This window comes from Giraffa tippelskirchi, chromosome 4 (genome assembly GCF_054371585.1).
Source record: "Giraffa tippelskirchi isolate mGirTip1 chromosome 4, T2T-mGirTip1v1.2.pri, whole genome shotgun sequence".
NCBI classification, from domain to species: domain Eukaryota; kingdom Metazoa; phylum Chordata; class Mammalia; order Artiodactyla; family Giraffidae; genus Giraffa; species Giraffa tippelskirchi.
The window spans coordinates 199,666,372-199,684,557 of NC_137278.1; the positions used below are offsets into that span (position 1 = coordinate 199,666,372).

At 52.3% G+C, this 18,186-nt stretch overlaps 1 protein-coding gene and 1 non-coding gene across 3 annotated transcripts in view; one reads left to right on the forward strand and one right to left on the reverse strand.

Moving 5' to 3' along the window:
• Window positions 1-17,118, reverse strand: part of TEAD4 (TEA domain transcription factor 4) — a 67,317-nt gene extending 50,199 nt beyond the window's left edge. The window contains exon 1 of one of the 2 annotated variants that reach the window (XM_081593907.1): window positions 16,753-17,118. In XM_081593907.1, coding sequence (XP_081450033.1) covers window positions 16,753-17,023 — 271 coding nt within the window. In that variant the 5' untranslated portion in view covers window positions 17,024-17,118. Of the gene's footprint in view, window positions 1-16,183; window positions 16,511-16,752 lie in introns of those variants that run through there. The other variant, XM_081593908.1, reaches the window with a different exon arrangement.
• On the forward strand, window positions 7,543-7,615 carry TRNAR-UCU (transfer RNA arginine (anticodon UCU)). Its single transcript has one exon. It is a non-coding gene; the product is annotated as a tRNA-Arg (tRNA).
• Window positions 17,119-18,186: the final 1,068 nt, after the last annotated feature.

Here is an 18,186-nt window from a genome sequence, read left to right on the forward strand (position 1 = left end):
AGATAAGATCCCTGAGCAGATACAGGCTAGAGGCCCATCCACAGACGCCCCACCCCCCCCAGGGCAGCAGTGTCAATGAGGGCAGGGTGCCAGCACGCCACCCCCTCAGCACTGACCCCAGCCCTCCTCCCAAATGGCCAGGCTGTGGGTGTATGTGGACCAAGCCCTGAGGCATCCAGGAAATGGGTGCCCAAGGCCCTCCACCCCCACCCCACCCTGGGGCCTGCGTTGGGGCCCCCAAGAGGCCTTGATGAAGCAGTTCCGATGTCCCTCTGATCTCAGAAGGAAAACAAACTAGTTTCACATTCAGACGTGGGGCCATGTCCACTCCCTGGACCTCAGAATGTCCCCACAGACAAAGAGAAAAGCTGGGGAAAGTGGAATATTGTTCATGATGAAAAAGAAATAAGCTGTCAAGTCAGGAAGAACATGGAGGAAACCTAAAGGCATATTCCCGTGGGAGGCCCACCTGAAGGCATTGAGAAAGGCTACTGATGCAGGACCACGACTGCAGGACATCCGGAGAGGGCGACACTGTGGGGACAAGCAAAGCTCCATGGAGGGGTGAGCGAGGGGGACATGGGCGTTCTTGGGCACTGAAGCTAGCCCATCCGATGCTGTAATGGTGTGTACATGCAAGTCGCTTCAGTCATGTCTGACTCTTTGCAATCCTATGGACTGTAGCCTGCCAGGCTCCTCTGTTCATGGGATTCTCCAAGCAAGAATACTGGAGTGGGTTGCCATGCCCTCCACCAGGGGATCTTCCCGACCCAGGGATCAGCCCCGGGTCTCACGTCTCCTGCATTGGCAGGTGGGTTCTTTACCACTAGCGTCAGTCACCTGCAATTAGATATTTGTTCAAACCCACAGGGCACACAACACATAGATCAGACCCTAATGTAAACTGTGGCTTTCAGTTAATAACGTAGCATCATTAAGGCCCATCAAGGTAACAAAAATGCCACAGAAGCAAGAGTTAATAAAGGAGAAACCGGGCGAGGAGGAAGGGTATTCTGTGTAATTTCTGCCTAATTTGTATGTAAACCCAAAACTGCTCAAAATAATAACAAAAGCTATTAATTTAAAAAAAGGTAAGAATGAATGTAGATATGTGGAACTGAATCACTTTGCTGTACAGCAGAAATTAACAAAGCATTGTAAATCAACTATACTTCAATAAAATAATTTTTTAAAAAGGTAGGGACTTCCCTAGTTGTCCAGTGGTTAGGACTCACACTCTCACTGCTGAGGGCACAAGTTCAGTCCCTGATCCGGGAACTAAGACCCCACCAGCCTCGAGGTACAGCCAAAAACAAAATTTTATATATATATGTATATATTTTATATGCTGCTGCTGCTAAGTCGCTTCAGTCGTGTCCGACTCTGTGCGACCCCATAGACGGCAGCCCATCAGGCTCCACCATCCTTGGGATTCTCCAGGCAAGAATACTGGAGTGGATTGCCATTTGCTTCTCCAGTGCATGAAAGGGAAAAGTCAAAGTGAAGTCGCTCAGCCGTGTCCGACTCTTAGTGACCCCATGGACTGTAGCCTACCAGGCTCCTCCGTCCATGGGATTTTCCAGGCAAGAGTACTGGAGTGGGGTGCCATTGCCTTCTCCGATATTTTATATATACACACACACACACATATATATATATATATACACACACACACACACATTTGGGGAAACTGGGTGGGGGGGTGGGGGGAGGGTTAAGCCTTGCAGCCTTGCATTTATTTCTCCTCTGGGCCCCTCTCAGGATTCTAACATAAAGCAAAAGTCCCAAAAGTACTGGAGGCGAAGAGACTGAACCAACCCACTGGTGTCCCTCCGGGTGCCTGTCCCAGAATTCAGATCTCTCAAGGAATCAAGAGCCTGGAGTCTCTGAAACTCCTCAAGTAACGATTCCCCAGGCTGGGCTGGAGAGAGCTCCCCGGACTCAGTCCCCAGCCTGGGGACTGCCACATTCCAGTGCTCCCTCCTCCCCCTGCAGCGTGCAGGATGGTGCCCAGCAGTCAGGACCCAGGCAGTGCCCAGGCTGGGCACCCCTGCAGCACAAGACGCCGCCCAGGGAGGAGGAGCAGGTAGGAGCCCTTGGTGTTGCTGGAAGAGCCCCCCAGGACCAACGACATCAGGGAGCCAAGGGTGGGGGCAGAGGGACCCCGCACCAGCAGTCCTGGGGCAGCAGTATGCAAACCCCATCCTCAGCTCTGACCACTATCTGGTCATCCTGGGCAAGGCCTGCCCCAGGGAAGAGTGAGGACTCTGCATGTGGGCAGCACCCCAGCCCCCAGCACACAGGAGTGGGATGGACTGGACAGAGCTTGGAGAGAGGCAGGAGGCAGCACCCACCCCAACCCGGGTCATTTTCATAGGAATGTCCTGATGTCTCAGAGCCACCCCTGGCACCCCCCCACCCGCTGGCCCAGGGTAGAAATTCCAGTGGCCAGAGCCTTCAGACTTCAGGCCGAGGTCACACAACCCAGGACCCACCCTAACCTAGAAACTCACCCCATGATTCCCTCCTGCACCAGAAACACACCCACCCAGACCTTGCTCCTGCAGGCCCAGCAAAGGCCCCACCTCCATTCCAGGATGCACGGTCATCTCATTTGGAAACAAGGCCATGTACGCGGCTGATACCCATGCTTCACACAAACATTTGTTGTTCTTGATGGGCTGGCCCAGTGGCCACAGGGAAGTCTAGTGGGGATGGCCAGCGCGGGCACCCAGAGAGTCGCCACGGGGTCTCCTGATCTGAGACAGATGCTGTGCGGGGCAGGACCTCACAGAAGACCAGGTTCATGTCTCATCTTATCAGGAGGTCTTTCTCTAGGGGACTCCCAACCCCCACCTCATCCGGTCCCACCTTTGCCCCTAAAGAAAAGTCAAGGCTCAGGACACCAAACTCATCCCCTACTCCCACCATCTTCTTTTTTTTTTTTCCACACTTTATTTTCTCATTTTTATTTTATATCTTAGAAGAGTTTATGTTGTTTGTTGTTCAGTTGCTAAGTCGTGTCTGATTCTTCACGATCCCATGGACTGCAGCACGCCAGGCTTCCATGTCCTTCACTATCTCCCAGAGTTCACTCAAACCCATGTCCATTGAGTCAGTGATGCCATCCAACCACCTCATCCTCTGCCCCCTTCTCCTCCTGCCCTCAATCTTTCCCAGCATCAGGGTCTTTTCCAATGAGCCGGCTCTTCACATCAGGTGGCCAAAGTATTGGAGCTTCAGTTTCAGCATCAGTCCTTCCAATGAATATTCAGGGTTGATTTCCTTTAGCATTGACTGGTTTGATCTTCTTGCAGTCCAAGGAATTCTCAAGAGTCTTCTCTTGAGTTAATAATAGCATATATATGTATTATTATACATGTATATGGGCTTCCCTGGTGGCTCAGATGGGAAAGAATCTGCCTGTCAATGCAGGAGACACGGGTTCGATCCCTGGGTTGGAAAGATCCCCTGGAGAAGAGCATGGCAACCCACTCCAGTATTCTTGCCTGGAGAATCCCAGGGACAGAGGAGCCTGGTCGGCTACAATCCACGGTGTCTCAAAGAGTCGGATACGACTGAGTGAGTAAGCACAGCATACAGCACAGCATATACGTACCTATGTATGAATGTGTAATAAACTGGATAGAGCAAATAAAATATTCACTTTATTTTAGGCTGGAAGATCATTTAGTCCCCTTCCAGTTATACCCAAGTGTGATTTTTTACTTTTCTGATTATTTAAGAACATTTTCTGACATTTAAGAACATTGTTTAGCAACTTCCCTGGTAGCTCAGCTGGTAAAGAATCCACCTGCAATGTGGAAGACCTGGGTTCAATCCCTGGGTCAGGAAGATCCCTTGGAGAAGCGTATGGCAACCCACTCCAGTATTCTTACCTGGAGAATCCCCATGGACAGAGGAGCCTGGTGGGCTACAGTTCATGGGGTCGAAAAGAGTCAGACACAACTGAGTGACTAAGCACAAGAGGACGTTGTTTACAATAAGACGTCAGGTTATTAAAAACGCATTGGGATGCAATATCTAAGGAAATAATTATCTTAACAAAATGACATGTAGTGAGTACTAAATAGAGACTAGGGACAGAAATAGCACTGGAAACTCCATGGATGAGAATGAGCTCACAGGGGCTTCCCTGGTGGTCCAGTGGCTAAGACTCTGCGTGTCCAATGCAGGGGGCCTGGGTGCAACCCCTGATCAGGGAACTAGATCCCACATACCCATGTGCTGTGGAGCAACTAAGCCCATGAGCCACAACTATTAAGCCTGTGCTAAGAGTCCATGTTCAGTGAGAAGAGAAGCCACTGCAATGAGAAGCTCATATACCGCAAGTGGAGAAGAGCCCCCGCTCGTCACAACTAGAGAAGGCCTGTGCAGGAAGGAAGACCCAAAGTAGCCAAAAATAAATAAATACATAAAAATTTTTAAAAGATTGAAAATAATAAAGTTATAAATAAATACAAAATACATATAAATAATAAACTTATAAAAGAAAAAAGAATGAGATGATAAAGCAGTATTATTGCTGATAAAGTTAAACACCATGTTCTCAAACAATAGGGCTTTTTTTTTTTTGCTCTCTTATACATATCTCTTTTTTTTTACTGGAGTATAAGTGGCTCAGTAGTAGAGAATCTGTCTGCCAATGCAGGAGACGCAGGAGATCCAGGTTCAATCCCTGGGTCAGAAAGATCCCTTGGAGAAGGAAATGGCAACCCACTCCAGCATTCTTGCCTGAAAAATCCCAGGGACAGAGAAGCCTGGTGGGCTACAGCCCATGGGGTCGCAAAGAGTCAGACACGACTGAGTGACTGAGCACGCATAGTTGCTTTACAACGTGGCGTTAGTTTCTGCTGTACAGCAAAGAGAATCAACCCACCATCTTCTTTTGGAAATTTTCTCCTTAAGCGAATTTTCCAAAAATCTGTAAATCAGATGTCTGACAAGGGACTTGTAGCCAAAATATTAAAGACAAAACAATCAAAGAAAGAAAAAATAGGCAAAAAATTTGGACAGACATTTCCCCAAGGAAATTGTACGAATGGCAACTAACTACCTGAAAAGATGCTCCACGGGGTAGTCAACAAGGAAATGCAAATTAAAACCGCAACCTCGATGAGATTCTACTACACACTTTGGGGGATGGTGCAAACAAGCCAGAGGGAAGCCTGACGATACCACATGCTGCAGCAGATAGCGCGATGAAGCCACTCCGCTGGGAGAATGCAAGACGTGACATGTGGGAAAACAGTTCCACAGCTTCTTTTTCAAGATGTTTTTTTGATGTGGATCTTTTTTTTTTTAAGTCTTTATTGAATTTGTTAACAATATTGCTTCTGTTTTATGTTGTTTTTGGCCACGAGGCATGTAGGATCTTGGCTCCCTGACCAGGGATTGAATCAGTCCTCCTTACAGTGGAAGCACAAACTCTTAACCACTTGGACCACCAGGGAGGTCCCTTGGCAGTTTCTTACACCATTAAACATACATGCACGGTGTGACCCAGCAGTCCCACTCTAGGTATCTATCCAAGAGAAATGGAGGCCTGTGTTCATAAAAAAAACCTACACGTCAGTGATGATAGCAGCTTACACAATCAACAAAGGCTGGAAATACCCCAAGTCCTTCAACCAGCCAGTGGCCAAGCGCACTGTGGGATGTTGTATAATGAGGTCCTTACGGCTCAGCAACTTCTGACCCACACACCACCTGCGCAAAGGGAGGGTTCTGCTGAGTGAAAGCCACAGAGCCCAAAGCTCCATGCTGTGTGATTCCACAGGAGGACAGGACCACCGGAGTGAGAGGAGATCGGGGAGGGTGGAGTGGGCGAGGGGCAATAGGGCTGCAGTATCGGGGAGCTGTCTGGGGAGGTGGACAGTCGTGGACCCTGATTATGGTGGCCACCACCCAACTCCATGCATCCGTCAAAGTCCATAGGACGGAGACTTTCCTGGTAGTCCAGTGGCTAAGACTCAGCACTCCCAATGCAGGGGACTCCCATTCAATCCCTGGTCAGGGACTGGATCCCATGTTCTGCAGGCCAGATGGAAGACTGAAGGGCCCACATGGCACAACTAAGGCCCAGGAGAGCCAAATAAATTCAAAAAGAAAGAAAAAAAGCCCACAGGACTGACACATGACAAGGAGTAAACTCTACTGCAAGATGACAGGTAAACTTTTAACAAGTCTTCCTCATTCTGCCCAGAGGCCCCCAAATCAACCTCGTCATAAAGCCCAGTGATCTCCGCCCACCCTCCCTCCCCATTGTCTCATGACCACAGCCCCGCAATCACTACTATTCTGTCTTCTCACCGACCCTTCTCCCGCTCACTTCCTCCCTCCCTCTCGCCTTCTCTCTGTCCCTCTTACACACACCTGCACACAGAGCTGTAAAATGCCCATCCTTCAAAGCCAGCCCGAGTACCTCCTCCTCCATGAAGCCTTCCCTGGCTGCTCCCTCTCCAAGTGGGAATGAATCCTCTTCCCCAGGCACCCCCTCAGCACTGATCTGTGCTTCTCCATCGCCCTCCTAGGTGCACCCCTACAGGCTGTCAGTGTTTGCCACTCAAGGTGTCTCCGCTGCCTGATGGCACACTCCTCGAGCATAGAGACCAGGCCCTCCCTTCCAGGTTCCCTTCACCGCACCTGGCCCAGCGCCCGGCACACAGTGGGTGCTCTGTGACCACTGTGGCTTGGCCAAGGGCAGGTGCAACCAGGGGGGAGGTGGGGGTTGATGCCAAGACAGAGAGCTGGCGCTGCTGGGGCTGGCGGAGCTCCAAGGTGGGTATCGGAAGCCACTGATCGTGTCTCCCTTCTTCTCCTGCACAAGCAGCACGACTGCCAAGAGCCGGAAGCAACCTCGCCTCCCGTCCCAACTCGAGGTCCTGCCATTTACAGCAGAGCATCCTCGCCACGCAGCAGAGCTCCGAGCCCCAAGCAGACAGACGCCCAGGGCACACCTCTTGAGGTCTGGACCCTGCCCTGGCCTTCCCTGTCCTGTCGTGGGGGTGCTAACATTTCTCTCCCAGGAGGCAGCCCTCTTTGCAGCAACTGCGGATCAGCCCATCTGATCTGAACCCATTTCACTCTGTAGGACTAGAGGGCTGCCCAGGGAACACAGGGTCCCTCCCTCTACAACAGGGCTTTCCCAAGTTCATCACCACCTGCCTCTCTAGCCTGTCCAGGGGTTAAGGACCAGTTACAGGTCATTTATTTGACAAGCAGTTTATACAAAGTTTCTGGAGAAGGAAAGGGCAACCCACTACAGTATTCTTGCCTGGAGAAGTCCATGGACAGAGGAGCCTGGCAGGCTACACAGTCCATGGGGTTGCAAAGAGCTGGACAAGACTGAGCGACTAACACTTTCACTTTCACTTTTACTTTTATACAAAGTTCAATACGTGCCAGGCCAAAAACCAAGCACTTTACAAACATTGCCTAATTTAATTTTCACATCAACTATATGGGCTTGGCACTATTATTATTATTGCCCCCATTCATAAGAGGGGGAAATAAGAGACTTCCCTGGTGGTCCAGTGGTTAGGACTCTGTGCTTCTATAGCAGGGGGCACAGGTTCAATCCCTGGTCAGGGAGCAAAGATCCTGCACGCTGTTAGGCAAGGCCAAAAAAAAAAAAAGAGTGGAAAACAAGACACACTGAAGTCTGGAAACTTGCCCCAGGCCACATAGCTGATGAGAAGCAGGAAAAGCAGGCCAGCTGTGAACCTATATGGTCCAAACACTGGTCACGGTCACACGTGGCTGCCTGGCACTTGAAAAGTGGCTGGTGCGACAGAGACGTGCTGATGAGACAGAGACGTGCTGATAAGTATAAAACACAGGCTGGATCTCCAACACTTTGTATGAGAAGCAATGTAAACAATCTTGTTGTATTGTTTCACTATTGATTACACAGTAAGCAGTGATATTTCAGGCACAGTAGCTTGATAATGCGGAGAAGGCAATGGCACCCCACTCCAGTACTCTTTCTTGCCTGGAAAATCCCATGGACGGAGGAGCCTGGTAGGCTACAGTCCATGGGGTCGTGAAGAGTCAGACACGACTGAGCGACTTCACTTGCACTTTTCCCGTTCATGCACTGGAGAAGGAAATGGCAACCCACTCCAGTGTTCTTGCCTGGAGAATCCCAGGGACGGTGGAGCCTGGTGGGCTGCCATCTACGGGGTCACACAGAGTCAGACACGACTGAAGCGACTTAGCAGCAGCAGCAGCAGCTTAATAATATATTATTAACACTCATTTGGTCAGTTTCTTTTCGCTTCTTTAACGTGGCTCCCAAATAACGTATCATTTCACATTCCCATCAGACGGCACGGCTCTGCAGTCTGCTCACGGCCACTACTCCACGCCAGGGCATCTTCCCCGGCCCCAGCCTTGGGGGCAACCTGCCCCTGACACCTGTCCACTCAGCTGGCATAGGGTGATGGGGGCCATGCAGTCCCACCACGTCCTCCCCCTCGGACATCGCTCTTCGCCCCCACACCTCTCAGCCTCTCCTCCGGCATTACCTCCCTCTAGCAGGATGGATTTTCCAGAAAGTTCGAATGGGAAATACGCCCCCACTCTACCGGTGGAGAAACTGAGGCCAGGACCACATGGTGGAGGCGCAATCCCAGAGGTCATTGATGCCATCTCCCAGCCAGAGTAGAGACCTCCTGTGAAGCATCCCAAACACATTCTTCATAGAAATAGAAACTGGATGCGGTTCTGCCTGGTCCTCCCTCCTCAAATGGACCGCAGATCAGACGGACAGGTCTGCTACTCCTGAAAAGAGGGCTGCCACCGGGAGAGAAATGCCAGCACCCACCCTCGCTCCATCCTCGGCAGAGACAACCACAACTCAATGCTCCCTAGGTCTGGCATGTCCACCCTCCAAAACCAGAAGAGGCTCCCAGTGTGGCCAGAGCACCGCAATGGACTCCAGCCCTCTTGACGCAGCCCCCACACACGCACACTGGCTCCGCAGAGGAGAGCCAGGTGGGCCTGGGTACATACTCCAACCCCATGTTAATCTCCGTGTAACTTCTTCCTCCTCTGCAACCTAAGTTATCTAAGTCGCTTCAGTCGTGTCCACTTCTTTGCAACCTCATGGACTGTAGCCTGCCAGGCTCCTCTGTCCATGGGATTCCCCAGGCAAGAATACTGGAGTGGGTTGCCATTCTTTTCTCCAGGGGATCTTCCTGACCCGCATCTCCTGCATTGGCAGGCGGGTTCTTTACTACTGAGCCTCCTCTGTAAAGTATAGGCTAAAAAAACAACACAAAGCCTATCTCACAGAGCCGCTGCAAAGATTAAATGAGAGATTTCAAGAGAGATGCTTAGAATACTGCCTGGCATCCAGTAGATACTTAATAATTGCTCATTTTCCTTCCCCTTCCTTCATCAACCAAAAACCTCAAGATTTTTCTCCTCACAAGAACTGACAGTAAGTTCCTATTCTATATAATTGATGTTCTGAACTTAAATGCACGATTTTACATGTAAACTTTTTAGATTTCATCTTAAGATAAGAAGACATGCTAGATATCAAGCAATTTTGAATTGGTTAAACATTGAAGACAGTTTTTAAAAGTCCAGTAGGGCACAGTTAAATAAATTGTCATGTGGTGCAATATTGTTTGCGGCTTCCCAGCTGGCCCTAGTGGTAAAGAACCCACCTGCCAACACAGGAGACTCAGGTTCGATCCCTGGGTTGGGAAGACTCCCTGAATAAGGGAATGGCTACCCACTCCAGAATTCTTGCCTGGAGAATCCCAGGGACAGAGGAGCCTGGTGGGTTACAGCTCAGAGGGTCGCAAAGAGTCGGACACGACTTAGCGACTGAGCACATAGTATTCAGTAGCTTAAAAAAAAAAGAATAGAGTATAACTGCAATTATGCTAAAATATACAGATTTGCGTGAACACAAATTTGGAGGGGCATATACCAAAATACCAACGGTACTCATCTCTAAGTTGTGGTCCTAGGTACTATTTTATTTTCCCCTTTATGTATTTATTTTCCTGGTGTTCTATAATGAGCATGTATTTTAACTGAAAAAAATTTTTTTTTATTTCAGAGGTCTGCTTAACCTCAGCCTCCTAGTCAATTGAGATGATTCTGAATTCTCATTCTGTCATCCTATGTGCTTGTTATCCTGAACACCCACAGAACTGATAAGAGGACAAAGCCAGAAAAGAAAACAGCCCTGTGACACATCACTAGAGACCTCGCCCCAGGGTGACATGAGATCGTACCAGGACCCAGGGCGACCTTTCCCTCAGCTCCAAATCCCTCTTAACTGCTCTTATCAGCCAGAACACATTCAATTCTCTTGAACCCAAGAAAATCCTACACCCAAATTAGATTCTTTTCCCGTGACTTGGTGAGTGAACACATGCGGGTGGGCTTCGAGTTTCCTCAAATTCATTTCTGAAGCCCCCCCTAGACCGAATGCTCAAACATCCGACCTGGAATTTGGCAAAGGATCCACGAGAAGCTCATCAACTAGCCTTGCCCTCTGTGTGTATGTGCCAGTCGCTCAGTCGTGTCTGACTCCTTGCTACCCCGTGGACTGTAGCCCGCCAGGCTCCTCTGTCCACGGGATTCTCCAGGCAAGAATACTGGAGTGGGTTGCCACTTCCTCCTCCAGGGATCTTTCCAGCCCGAGGATAGAACCTGTCTCTCCCGCACTGGCAGGCAGGTTCTTTACTGTCTGGGCTACCTGGGAAGCCTTGCCCCGTAGAAGGGTTGAGCCAGGACAGCATGGGTTGCTCTGCCATGCTCACCTCCTCCCACTGGTCGGGGCTCCTCCCAGAGCCCAGAGGCTTCTCTCAAGTCCCCAGAACCCGATCTGTGAGTACTGGCCACCTGAACTGAGGAAAAGTAAGTGGTCTGACTCACTTCTCCCAAAGCCGCCTTAGCTCTCTCCCAGGTCGGCTCTACTCTTACAAAGACGAAGGCAAGATAAGGGTGCTTCGCCTCCCAGAACATCCCGCCACCTGCTCTGGGTAGGCTCTCCCTCGGCCTGTCCTGGTCGGAATAATCCCTCTCTGTCGTCCAGCTGACCCAGACCGGCTGCCTCCCCACCCAGACCTCTGCCCACTGCCCAGTCAACGATTACTCAAGGCTCAACGCCAAGATGGCTGTCAGCCAGGAAGAAACAAGACTGGCCTTTTATCCCAGCCAGGCCCATTCACGCAGACATCCCATCCAGGGAGCTGGCAGGAAGGGAGGACCGTGGTTCTGGTGGGGGTGAGCAGGGCTGGTAGACCCCAGGGACACCTCTGCTGAGAAGGCACTGAGCAGGACGTTCAGCCAGAGTGGGCTTCAGCAGCCCAGGTCTCTGGGTCAGCAGCCCCTGCAGAGGAGAGGCCCACCCTGTGTGTCAGCGGCCCCGCCCCAGTGCCCTCTGCCCTGCCCCCAACACCCTGCCTTTCCTCCAGGCCGGATGTGTATCCCCTCCCCCACGACAGTCACCCAGCCTCAGCACAGCTCCATTTCCTGCCCCTGGTGACTCCTCTGAAGTCCATTGTTCCCATGAAGTTTGGGTCAAAGGAAGCCGAGTCCCACCCATGGGGGCCCGCCCACCATAGAGGCCGCCCACCCTCAGCAGGCGGCACAGCAGGGAGCCGGGCCCATCCCCCTGATGGGTGAAAGGCCGGAGGGTGTGGGCACCCTGGGGAGAAGGGGGCTGCAGTTCCAATGGAAATGTTCCCAAAGGGCCAGTTGCAACAGCTGAGGCTCCAGGACCACACCTGGCAGAAGGCGGCTGTTGTTCAGTTGCCAAGTCATGTCCACCTCTTTGCGACCCCAGGGACTGCAGCACGCCAGGCTTCCCTGTATCCTTAACCAGCCCCCGGAGTTTGTTCAAACTCATGTCTGTCAAGTCAGCGATGGGGCTTACGTAACTCAGTGAAGCTATGGGCCATACCGTGCAAGGCCACCTAAGATGGATGGGTCATTGTGGAGAGTTTTGACAAATCGTGGTCTACTGGAGGAGGAAATGGCAAACCACTCCAGCATTCTTGCCCCGAGAACCCCATGAACATGAATAGTATGAAAAGAGGTGGCTAGAATCTCCTTACTGTATACACGGCAAAATTAGAAATGTAGGAAGAACTGTCATTTCAGGAGAGGTCAAGGCAAAGCTGGAATGAGATCCTAGAGCTGGAGGCTGTGCCAGCGACACAGCGCTGCCCCCACGTCCACCTGGGCCCCGAGCTGGTCACACCACCGGGAGGGGGGGCCGGACAGCAGCTGTTCAGCTACAGTTTCAGAGCCTGAAAGGGAGCTGTGGTCCCAACCCCTGCCAGCAACAGGTCACGGGGGGCAAAGGCAGGAAGGCCACCACGTCCTCCACTGCCACGCTCTGTGACAGTCACCCATACAAGATCGGGATGGAAGTCCAAGCTGGCTGTGCTCTGCATCCCAAGAGACCTGGAAGGACAGGGACGCTTCTCACCTGGCTAAGTGACCTGCAGACCCAGAAGGAGAAAGGAGGGTGCATTTTAAAGACCTCTTGAGGGAACTCTCTGGCAGTCCCGTGGTTAAGATCCTGAGCTTCCACTGCAGGGAGCACGGGTTCAATCCCTGGTCAGGGAACTAAGATCCCACATGCCACTATTGCGGCAAAATAGGAAAAAAAAAAAAAAAGACCTCTTGAAGGCCCTGCCCCCTTCCAGAGGTCATTCTCAGGTTCCACGGTTCCTAAGGGAGTATTTCTGCACAAACAAGCTTATCTGAGCCACAAGATGGGAGACGTCCCCAGGCGGACTGTTCCAGACTCCACACCTGTTAGACCAAGGTGGCTGGTGGTCTAGGCATTGCCACCCACAGAGCAGGAGAGAGAAGGCATCAGAATGGACCAGAGTGGAGCTCTAGTCCCAGCTCTGCCACTCACCAGCCGTGAGACCTTAAGCCCACCAAGGTCAGTTTCCCACCAAGGCCTCAGTTTCTCATCTTTATATTTATTATTTTTAAAATTTTTATTGAAGAATAGTTGATTTACAATGTTGTACTAGTTTCAGGTGTACAGCAAAATGATTCAAATATATATATCAAATATATATATATGGTTTAGATTCTTTTCCATTATAATTTATTATAAGATATTAAGTAGAGTTCCCTTTGCTACAGTAAGTACTTGTTTATCTATTTTATACATAGTGGTGTGTATCTGCTAATCTCAAACTCCTAATTTATCCCTCCCCCACTCATTTCCCCTTTGGTGACCATAAGTTTGCTTTCTATGTCTGTGAGTCTATTTCTGCTTTGTAAATAAGTTCTTTTCTACCATTTTTTTAGATTCCATGCGTAAGTGGTATCATACAGTATTTGTCTTTGTCTGACTTACCTCACTCAGTATAAAAATGTCTAGGTTCATCCATGTTGCTACAAATGGCATTATTTCATGCTTTATACTTTTTATGGCCGAGTAATATTCCATTATGCACATGTACCACATCTTTATCCATTGATCCATCGATGGACATTTAAGTTGCTTCCATGTCTTGGCTATTGTCAATAGTGCTGCTATGAACATAGTGGTACATGTATCTTTTCCGATTATAGTTTTCTCCGTATATATGCCCAGGAGTGAGATAGCTGGATCACATACTAACTCTATTTTTAGTATTTTTAAGGAATCCCTATAGTCTTCTCCATAGTGAGTGCTTCCCATCTTTAATACGAGGGGGCTCGTTGCTGACATTAGAGTTCTTTAATGTTTAGCAAGCTCACCCTGGGTCAAGGCAAAACTGGAATCTGAACATAGGAGCAGGAGACCCTCTGCTCTTTGGTGACAAAGCCCAAACCCCACCTCCATCTGGGCCGCTAGCTACCCTGGTTCCTAAGCCCGAGATAGGAAACCTGTAGGCTTCAGAGTACAGTAAACACTTGATCCATTTTGCTAAATAATCATGAATGACAGGGCAGGGTTTAGCAAAGGTGTTCAAGAGGTTTCCTGGAAGGGGTTCTGTGCTGAAACAGGGTTAGGAAATACTGGCTGCTCCCGAACTGTGCAAGTTGCTCTGCAAACACTGAATTTTCACCACAAACTTGGATAGATGTTAATTACCCCTCCCACATTACTCATCAGGAAACTGAGCCCGAAGACTTAAAGGTAGTAACTGTCAGGATTTATATCCCGCTATGTCTGACCCCAAACCTGAGCCCTTTCTACTGCACCTATAGACCAGACATCCTCGAAGCCCCACCCACACACCTGGCCTGAGCAGGTGAAGGAGGAGGTGGCTCCCAGCAGAACATCTACATCTGCTGTTGATGGTGGATGGAGGACCAGTGAGAGTCCCCACCCCCGTGGGCATCTCGGCCCTTCCTTGCAAGAAGCCCTGAACGTTATGTCCACAGCATCTTGTCATGGGATGAAGAGATAACTCAAGGATCAGTCTGCGCGCCCCCACCCTCCTCACATGTTGTCAGTCTCAAACTTCTGCCCATCTCCTGGGCACTGTGGCTCTAGCCCCACCCAGATCCCCCCTCTAAAATGTTTCCAGTGGCAAAACTCCAAAGGGAGAGAAAACAGAAAACAAAGCAGAAAGGAAGAGATGGGGAAACAGAGCTATCCAGAAGGGCCTCCCCACAGGTCAACCCAGCGAATCAGAGGCAGCCTTCCCTCCTTGGCGGGCAGGAAAACAACCTCAAGACATCCCAGAGCCTGGTGGTCCAGTCAGTCATCAAGAATGAGGGTCCTTCCATTTGACTCCCAGGTGGCTCCAAGGAGAGCTGGACCAGTAGTTCAATTTCCCGCTGTCCTTGGGGCCAACTTTAAAAGCACTGTCTAGACAAATACTATATGATATCACTCACATGTGGAACCTAAAAAATACAACAAACTAGTGAATATAACATAGGACTCACACATATAGAGAGTCGACTAGTGGTTTCCATTGGGGGAGTGGGGGGTGGAAGGAGCAAGCTAGGGGTGGGGGAAGGGCAGGTACAAACTATTGAGTCTCAGACAGGTACATACTCAAGGATGTATTGTACAACATGGGGAGTATAGCCAGTTTTTTTGTTTTAACTGCAAATGGAAAGTAACTTTTACAAATTATTTTTTTTAATTTTTAATTAAAAAAATAAAAGCACTGCCTACACAAATCTCAAGATGCAAAATGAGCTCTTTCTTGGGGGAGGGTGTCCAACCCCTCCCACAAACATGCCCAAGTCTCTCTATCAACAACCCACCCCATCACGGAAAGGCAAGAATCTCAGCTTCCCTAAACTTTCTACCAACGTGTTCCCTAAACTCTTTCAGGCAAGAACAAAACCGACCTCCCCAGAAAGACAGCTGCCTGCAAGAGGCAGGTGTACACAGCTTGCCTCCAGCTCGGAGGGTCCAGGGCGAATGAAGCCTGGGGGCCACACAGCCCCACAGCCACACCAACTCCTTGGGCACAGACACCACCGGAGACTCGGTGTCCTGCCCCCGCGCCTGCAGGGAGGAGGACCGACCCGCCCAGGAACAACATCCTCACGGGGAAACACACACTGAGAGACGTGGCATCTCGCTAGTCCTCCAAGACACTCAGCTTACAGACAAACAGCACTTTTCTCGGGTGGAAAGGCGCTGCCGTTCAACACAAACAAACATGCCTCCTGGAAGGTAGGTGAGTCATCGGTGAGCAGGTATCACCCTCAGACACCCGGAGCTAAGGAGGCGGCACAGTCACACGCCACGTGAACTCATCACTGACCCGCCAGGTCTGGCCCCGAACCCCCTCTCCCCTCGACACACAAATGCACGGAGGCGCGAGCCCCGCGTCTGCTCGCCCTTCGGGGAAACGTTCTCTTGGGGCTGTGGAGCTCGGCTCCCCAGACTCTCTGGCCCCCAGCATGGAACGCACCACGCTTCTCAAGCCCTGGGAAATGGGGACCTTTGGCGGAGGTCCTCTCCGCTCTCGCAGAGCCTCGGCGCTTGAAATCGCCAGGACACCTTTTCCAAGCCCGAGAGGCGCAGGCGCTGGGTCTCTTTTCGGCCGCCGGCGACCTGGGCTCGGCCTCGGGTCTTTTCGGCTCCGCACGCTCCCCTTACCCCTGGCCCTCGCGCCCACCCTAGCCTCGCGGTTCGCGCGCCTCCACGTGCCCGGCTCGCCCCCAAGCCCCATCCCAGGTGAGAGCTCCTCCAGCGCAGCTGTCTTACCGGTCCCAGGGTGCGGGGAGGTGGGCGGGTATGCGGAGCCAGCCCCGCGGAGTCCGCCGCGGCGTCGCTCTTCCAGCCGCGGCTCCGCTGAGGTCCGGCGAGGCGGACGAGGGCGCTGCAGAGACAACGCGGGGTCAGCGAGCGGAGACCCGGGCTCCGGCCCTGGGCCGACCGGCTGGGCGGGGATGAAGGCGGATCGCGGGACGGAGCCGACTCCGCGGGGGCCCAAACCCAGCTCGCCCCGCCCGACGCGCGGTACTCGGTGCGCGGTGTCCGGAGCGCGGTGTCCAGCGCGCGGTGGCCGGTGCGCGGAGCGGGGCGGAGCAGAGGGAGGAGTTTTCCCAGAAGGGGACTGACGGGAAAGCACGGGCGATCCCTATTCCTGGCGGGGTGAGTCAACGGGAGAGGAAGGGAGCTGGGGGAACAGAGCGCGCGCGGGAGGGCGGAAAGGAGGGAAACGGGAGAGCGGAGACGGGAGAGGGGGACGGCAGGCTCGGCGCGCAGGTCCCAAGCGGGAAGGAAAGAGCGCCCGCGGCGCGGCCGAGGGGCGCAGCGGCCGGGCCACTCACCTGGGGGACGCGGCCGCGCGGCGGAGCCGGGAGCTGCGGGCTCTCCCCGCCCCCGGCCTGGGGTTTGAAAGGAGGAAGCCTGGAATGTGAGGAATGAGGGCTGGAATGAGATGCGCGCGGTCGAGGGCGGGAGCTGGAGGGAGTGGCGGCCCGGCCCCGGGCCCTCGGGGAGGAGACTGGGACTCGAGGAGGGGCCGTGGGCTAGGCGGGCCAGGGGCGGCCGCGGGGACCCTCCGCTGTGACCTCGGCATCCGGCTCCGGCCGGGGCCATCGCCCGGCACACGTGCTTCCCCTTTGATCTCGGCCCCGACTCTCCTCCTCCTCCGCGGCCCGGGGTTCCCGCCCCTCCCGGCCAGTCCCCCGCTCTCAGCCGAGGCCCGAACCCTTCCTCCCGCCCCTGCGGGCCAGGCTCTGGCCTCGCGCCCGGGCTCCTGCTCGCCTCTCTCTCCGCGCCGGCCCCAAAAGGCCGGGTAAAGGCGGGCGTCCAGCGCGCGGGCAGCTGCACCCTTCTTCCCTGCGGCGCCCATCCACCTGGGACCCCGGTCCGGGGCCCAGGACGCAGGAGCTCCGCGCGCCCACAGGTGCCCTCCCCGCAGGGTCTTTCGGCCGCTCCCCTCCGCCCCGCGCCGGCCTGCCTCGCGGTCACCGCGGAGAGCCGCGCGCGTGGGGAAGGGATGCCGGTGTGGCGTGGCCGGAGACGCGTCTAACCCTGACCCCACGTTTGTCACTCGCCCACCGGACACTGTGGAACAGCAAAGGATAAGACCTCAGCACCTGCCCTCTCAGAGCTTATCATTGAGCTGGAAAGACTCGGTCTATTGTGGAGCATCGCCAGAAACTGGGGAGTCTCCGTCTTAAATATGCCAGGGTGGGTTTAGCGATTGGGTTTGTTCTTTGGTGTTTTGGTGGGGGGTTTTGTTGTTGTTGTGTTGTCGTTTAAGTCTTCAGAAGACACTGGCTTGACACAGGGTGCAATCACAGACCTCAGTCACCCTTCTTGCTGGGAGGTTGAAATCAGAGGACTTTTGTCTTTTTCCAAAACTCAGGTCCAACCTCCCTGGAGCCTTATCGCTTAACCCTGTGCTGTAGTGGGTGTCCAGATCTTACCTCCCTTACCAAACAGAAACTTCCTTAGAGACAGACTCAATGTCTGATTTATCTTATCTTTCACTCAGCTCCAGCTTGGTGCCTGGGGTAGATAAGTGCATAATAAATATTAAGTTTAAAATGAAAAAACAGAAACCTATTGCCACAGAGGATTTTGAAAAGCAAGTGCTACAAATGCTGAAGTTACTTCCAAGAGAGATGTTCCAATGGTGTGTTTTGTAATGATTTTATTTCTTTAATTTTGGCTGTGCTGGGTCCACTGCACGAGCTTTTCTCTACTAACTGCGAGCGGAGGCTGCTCTCTAGCTGCAGTGTGCAGGCTTCTCA